This window comes from Brienomyrus brachyistius, chromosome 14, assembly GCF_023856365.1.
Source record: "Brienomyrus brachyistius isolate T26 chromosome 14, BBRACH_0.4, whole genome shotgun sequence".
NCBI lineage: Eukaryota > Metazoa > Chordata > Actinopteri > Osteoglossiformes > Mormyridae > Brienomyrus > Brienomyrus brachyistius.
The window spans coordinates 6585197-6592453 of NC_064546.1; the positions used below are offsets into that span (position 1 = coordinate 6585197).

General features: G+C 39.2%; 1 protein-coding gene across 2 annotated transcripts; it reads right to left on the minus strand.

Moving 5' to 3' along the window:
* Positions 1 to 938: 938 nt before the first annotated feature.
* LOC125707202 (interleukin-17D-like) lies at positions 939 to 3572 on the minus strand. 2 transcript variants are annotated; one of them, XM_048974192.1, is made up of 3 exons: positions 3520 to 3572; positions 1936 to 2240; positions 939 to 1618 (listed from the first exon to the last, which is right to left on the minus strand). In XM_048974192.1, exons 2-3 carry the CDS (start codon positions 2229 to 2231, stop codon positions 1306 to 1308), a joined length of 609 nt encoding a protein of 202 aa, XP_048830149.1. In that variant the 5' UTR covers positions 2232 to 2240; positions 3520 to 3572; the 3' UTR covers positions 939 to 1305. The 2 variants fall into 2 exon arrangements, with proteins under 2 accessions (XP_048830149.1, XP_048830147.1); XM_048974190.1 differs by lacking the exon at positions 3520 to 3572 and adding an exon at positions 2747 to 2862.
* Positions 3573 to 7257: the final 3685 nt, after the last annotated feature.

Here is a 7257-nt window from a genome sequence, read left to right on the forward strand (position 1 = left end):
TTACCCCTTGTTGCTGCCCCCTTGTTAAGAAAATGCCCATGATTTTCTTAATTTCCAAACGTGTTTTGTGGTTTTCGTAATTATCCTGTCCTGTAGCATAAATTATGGTAGTGGCATGTGCTGCTCCTGTTATTGTTTCGAAGAAGTCATTAGATCTGCAATGTAATAAATCCATATTAGATGTTTAATGTTATGGAACAATTTATTCTAATTATTTCGTATTTTTGTCATTCTTTGACCTGACCAGTTCACCATCATTTTGTCCCCAATACCTTAAATACAATCACATAATTTATATCTGTTAGACTTGGTTTATGCTTAAAAGTTAAGAGTAGACTGTCATATAAGGCAGGTATAGGAACTACAGTATGCTAAGATGTGTAATAATATTATAAAATAACACTGTAAAGTATGCAGTACAATTACTCTGTGTAATCTGCATGTTCTCACCCTGTTTGTACGGGTACTTCAGCTTCCTATCACAACCCAAACACATATGGTTATGTGAACTGATGTCTCTAAATTTCTTGGCTTTCTTTCATTCCTTTCTTTTTCTTCCCTTTCCCTGTTTTTGTATTATTCTGTCTTAATAATAATGTAATGTATCACAACACACCCATGTAAAGCACCTTGAGGCAACTCTGTTGTGAACAGCGATATACAAAAATAAACTGAACTGAATAAATTGCCTGTGGTGTATGACTGGTCATTCCATTTTAATGAATCAAAACGTTATTGCATTACCATAAACAAAAACATTTCTGAGCTCTGTAAGTTATGTTTAACTCGTATGCCAAATTTAATCAAAATCAAAAATGGTGATGCAAAGGCAATCTCTTGAATAAAAATGGAATGCCCCAGTAAAAGTAGTCAGTATTTAATATAAGTATTTAATAATTGTTTAACCATTTAATAAATAGATGTTCCATACAAAAATGTCCCTTTGGATAGTGTTTTATTGTCTGCTGGGCAAAAAAGAACTTTTACTCAAAGCTTAATATCCAGATAGCAAAATAGTAATTGAAATAGAGACAACCCTTAATATGCCGAAACACATAATAAACACCATTTCGGAAAGTGGATATATTCATAGTCATTACATCCAAAATATGACTTGAATATACAAAAACAGTTGGACATATAGATGTTATACTGCACAGTTTGCCTAAACAGTTGGTCTAATTAAATATTCAATATGAATTTATTCAAAACTGTTGTCAGAAATGTACTCTTTTAGAAAGTTTAACTTCTATTCTCTGTTTAAACAGACTGTTGCACATTCATATTTCAGGTTTTGTTTTTTAGTTATAAATGTTTGTTAGATTTGTCAACCTTGGTTTCCAAGTCTGCTATCTTCAGGTTTTGGTCACTAGTATAGCCATTCTTGTCCTGTAAGGGAACACAGGTGCAACCCACAGGGATGGAAACATAGCTCTCAGTGTAAGAATAGTGACCTCCTGAGCAGGAAGTTGTACGGCGCAAGATGACAAATGGCATGTAGATTGGCATACTCCGGTATAAGTGGCTCTCCTCCCCAAACGGACGAGTCAGGCAACCTTTACACAAGCAGTAGGCCTCAGGGATGAGCCGGGGGTATCTCGTAAGATCATGCGATATCCTTTGCATAAAAATAAAACCATTTTAATACAGATCACACCATAAAATAGAAAAGCGTTGTCTGACTGTTTTTTTAACAAGTGAAAATTTTTGATTATTGTAAAGAAAATTAATTTAAATTGTGCTTAGCCAATGCATTTTCCTGAGTAGTTTAATAAATTTAAATATTTCAGAATTTGACACCCTTCTATTCTTATTTAAGTAGCATGGCTTGCATTGCATATCTACAGTATGCTAATGCCATCCCCACATTCTGGAATGGAGTAGATGCATTTTGATAAGATGCAATAGTTTTTAAGTAACAAAATAAACACCTACCTGTAAGCCCATGGAGAAATGCTAACAACATTAATTGGGAGGCTGGAATTTTTCCTTGGCATCGGGTGACCTGCTGATGGACAGGTTAAATTCTCTCTCTCCAGTGGAGACAGTTGCAGCGTATGGTGGAATGCACTTAGGACACCAGCCGAAAGACGTCCAAATGTTTGTTCCAAGATTTCCTCTGGTAAATCAGAACACTGACGGGTACGTGGTTGTTTCTTCGGTGACTTAGCAACAGAAGTGATCTCACCCAACAGAAATATTATGAGCACAATCGGGATCATGCTTAACATGGTTGTGTTCTAAGGCAAAACGAAACGACACAGAATATAAAGTTACAAAGAACAACACCAGAAACAGTAAATTAAAATCAGCAAAAACATCTGCACTTTCCCGTTCTCTTAGTTAAAATACAGTAGTATTATAAGTATCTTAACATTAAGGAATAATATTTTAAACTATTTGGCCTAACTGCACAATTACAGCACGGAATGGAACTTGGAAATGTCGACATCCGCTGTGGATGTTCTGAGTTGTTTACTTTAACAAAGCTTGCCATTTTCAATAGCTTTCACAAAGTATATTATATTTTAGGTTGACATCATTTAAATGTGAAATGTCAAACGTCTGCAAGCGTGCGTAAGCTTATAATACAGTTTATCAGTGTAAACAATGTTAAGTTCATCCGAATATACTTGTACGTTAAGTAAAGCTACCGTCGCTAAAATAACTAAAGCTAAACAACAAAACACGATTTTGTGTTTATTTTACTTATTATTTTCTTTAAGGGAAAAAAACTCTATCTTACCAAATTTTAAACGCTTTAGTCGAAAATTTTGTCCCTTGCTGACTTTCTTCACTGCGGTCAAGCTATGCGCGCTTCGCCGAAACACGGTCAAATTATCCGCGCTTAAAATGTAAGGTGTTCGCATAGACATGACATTACGGTATCAGTCGTGTACAACTGTAGCTAGTATATTTGCATATATGAGCCAGGTTTGACAACTCATTTCTCAGCATTATCCCCTAAGGTACAAACATCTCTGCTACCACATGAAAGGCAAGGCCCTACACTATAGCTCCACCAAATTTGGGCAACATTCACTGTATAATTTTTAAGAAAATGCATTTTGAAATCCATGGTTTTACAGTATATGCATCGGAATATATGAGCCAAGTTTGACAACTCATTCAGCTTCAGTTTGACAACGCATTCAGCAAATGCATACACTGTAAAACCATGGATTTCAAAATGCATTTTCTTAAAAATGGTACAGTGAAAGTTGACCAAATTTGGTCAAGATATAGCCTAGGCCCTTGCCTTTCAGGGGATACCAGATATGTTTGTACCTTAAGGGATAATCCTGAGAAATGAGCTGTCCAACCTGGCTCATAACATAAAATTATATGGATTTCAAAGTCTATTCTTTTAAGTGATATATTAAATCTGAACAGATTTCTTTAGGAAATAGCCTTGAACGTTGCCTTTCAGATGCCATATGACTTGTTCATACATTATGGGAAAGTTAGACATTAATGGCATTTAAGTATTCCCTGTACTTTATACATACGAGTACTCACCCTTTTCCTATTCGCGATCGCTTGGAGTCTGTTATTTTCCTAAACCGTAATGTACGGCTGATACCGTAATATCACGTATATGCGTACACCTCACATTTTAAGCTCGGATGATTTGACCGTGTTTCGGCGAAGCGTGGATAGCTTGGCCGCAGTAGTATCTTCTTGGCGGCAACCACAGGAAGACGGTAAAACAGTCACTTCTTTCTACTCTAACTGTGACACCCAACATATAGACGTGGTACTTCATAAACGAAAATACTACAAGATAACTTCCCGTTATTTTTCGACTCCAGTCTTCTACTGCCGTGACGCTATCCACTATATATATATATATATATATATATATATATATATATATATATATATATATATATATATATACACACACACACACATCTATCTGATGTCTTACAAATATGATCCATTTGTTATCGTTTATTACACAACACAAAGAGTAGGCTATAATAGTATATATATATATATATATATATATATATATATATATATATATATGTAATTTTTTTCTCGAACAATTTTAAAAGTGCAGTTGACTTTTTAAAATGAAAATTATTATTTGTCCATCCATCCATTTTCCAAACCACTTATCCTACTGGGTCGCAGGGGGTCTGGAGCCTATCCCGGAAGCAATGGGCACGAGGCAGGGAACAACCCAGGATGGGGGGCCAGCCCATCACAGGGCACACTCACAACCATTCACTCACACATGCACACCTACGGGCAATTTAGCAACTCCAATTAGCCTTAGCATGTTTTTGGATTGTGGAGGGGAAATCGGAGTACCTAGAGGAAACCCCACGACGACATGGGGAGAACATGCAAACTCCGCACGCATGTGACCCAGGCGGAGACATGAACCTGGGTCCTAGAGGTGTGAGGCAACAGTGCTAACCACTGCACCACCATGCCGCCCCTTATTATTTGTTAATATTGTAATTAATCTGAATGAGCCACATTATATTACAATTTACTGAATCTTGGCTAGGGCAGTGTTTGCTAGAATTTGCGTTGGGTACTCTCCCTTTCCCCAAGGTGACTTATGGTTAAGGTAAATTGTCTGCCATTAATTTATGATTGAATGTGTGTTCTGTGGTTCCTTGGCATCTAGTCTAGGGTTTCTCTGACATCTGGGTTGGGACACCAGTACCCTGTACTGTGTATGAGGGTATGAAAAATTGATGGATGAATATTAGGATAGCCAGTTATAGCGGTAGGCCTACTCTCGTTCCCCTAGTCCAAAAAGTGGCCAATTTTATCCACAAAGGGCCAGTGTGTATGCGGGTTTTAGGGATAACCTTTCAGTCAGCTGTTCAAATCCAGGTGTGAGGACTCTTCAGCCAATCACTCATCTGATTAGTAATCTAATGAAGGAGTTGCAGTGAAAACCCGCATAAACAGTAGCCCTTTCTGGATAAGATTGGCCACCCCTGCCCTATTCCATATAGCACTCTGCAGGTTCTTATCCAAGGCTACCTGGTTTAGGACATCTTTTCTTTTGCACATTGAACACCCAGAAAATATTCCTAGATTCCCACAAAGCGTATAGGTAGCACAGGTATCTGGAAGAGCCCCAAATCGGCTGAACATACCCTGAACTAGTATATGGGTGCCCAACCTTTGGATGACCACAGACCCATTTACGTTGTATAAAATTTTCACAGAACATTAAAACTTCTCAAACAGGTGGGCAGATCGATCGGCAGGACCGATTGAATAAGTTTAATAGGTTTTACTGTTTCCATTTTTTTTTGTACAGGGGATCAAAATTTGCCATTGTCAAGTGTCAGTCTGTCTTGGTAATATATAGTTTATGTTAGGAAATTACCCAGCCCTACAGCTTTCTGTGGCCCGAGGATTGGGAACCCCTACACTAAAGCATCTACTACAGCTTTGACTATCTGGTCAAGCATAGCATACGCATAGGCCATTTTGTGAATCAGTCTGTAGTAGTCAAGACAAAGCAATTGCCACAAATTGAGAGGACAAAGTTTACATACATGCCACCCACTGGATATACCTAGTCAATTACTGTAAGTTGAACATGTGCAGTCGACGCGTGAGGTTTCCTCTAGACATGTAAATCTGGGCTACACGCCCACAGACCGCAGCCGGCCAAAGGCAACCCCTGATGATGATATTTGCAACACATCCCCTCGTCCGCAACTGAATGTGCATGCAGAAAAGTAAAGTATGAATTGGCCTGCACAGACCCAGGGGTGCAATCCACTACCCTAAGAACTGTGTTCTGTAGAGTTGTCAGTCATCACCTCTTACCTCTTCTCCCTGAAGTTGATTTCTTGCTTGCTCATGCAGCATGCTGTCTAGAATCCCCAGAGTTGCAAACTTTTCCCACAGCCCATGGAAAGAAAGCATGGCAAAATCGTCCTAGCGCAGTCAAAACCGGGCCTGCACAAGTTACAGATTCCGGTCCCCTTCTTGCTTCCACCTTCACTCCTCTGTCAGTAATCCAGAAATGCTCAACTTACATACAGGAGCACATTTCACCTCTTGGGCCTTCACCTCTTTCTTGTGGGTCTTGCTTTTCTCATAATAGTGACATCCCTCTGTGGAATATGGCTGCCAAGAAAGAGCATCCACATTAGTTTGTTGCAGCCTGGCCCTGTGTACCACCCTGAAATAAAACTAGAACTCTTAAATTCAGAGTGCCACTTTCCCTGTAGAGTTTTACACAATATGAGCCTCTGGAATTGGAATGGTCAGTCCTCACAGTGAACAGTAGGGCACACAAATATGTCTTTAAATGTAGGACTATGCATGATATAACAGCAAGTTCTTTTCATGCGAAACAATACTGAAACAATACCAACATTCTGCTTTGATAGGTGTTTTGTTGTATTAGGTCACTACTCTCTTTCCAGCACTCTCTACCGGACAAAGAATTGCCCATATTCCCACACTGCTGGGTTCTGTGTCCAGCACAAATAGATAATTAGACTCACATGGTGTGAGCCCCAGGGATTCTGTCAGTGATAGATTGCACCTTGTTTTTTATCCCTTGCTTCCCTATGAAGTAGCGCTTCTCCTGGTGGAGCTTTACGCCAGCTGCAGCCACTCTTTCTAGCTCATGTCTTATTGCATCCCGAGCTGACAGGAAACTGCTGCCATGGTCTAGTCAGGTAGACTAGACAATGGCTGACAGAATTCTGTTCATCAGTCTCTCATATGTAGCTGGAGCATTGCACAGGCCACAAGAGAGGAACTGTAAGTGCCACATTCACCTGCAGGTACAAAAAGAAGTCTTAGGTTGGTAACCTGGTACCAATATACACTATGTAGGTTCAGTAAAAAAAACCAGGAGTCTGCACCAGATCTCATGACTGGCAGAAGAATCTCCTAGTCATTTCATTAAAGCGTTTATAATCCACATAAAACCACCAGTGCCCCTGCCTTAGGAACCATGATAACAGGCGATGCCCATTTTTGATAATCCTTGCCTGTAGCATTTGACTGACCTGACTCAACAGGCTTAGACTGCTTTGTATCAATTTTATGCTACGGTATACAGTGGTATCCCCATTTCCACAGTTTCAGTTACCCACGGCTTACCATGATTTGAAAAAATCTAGAAATAAATTATTTTTAAGTTTCAAACCACGCACCAAGTGAGTACAGGCAGTAACATGGTGAAATCATGTCACACCCAGTACATGGCTCATCTCCCTTTGTTCACATACTCACGCTGCTCTGCAGAACTCCCAT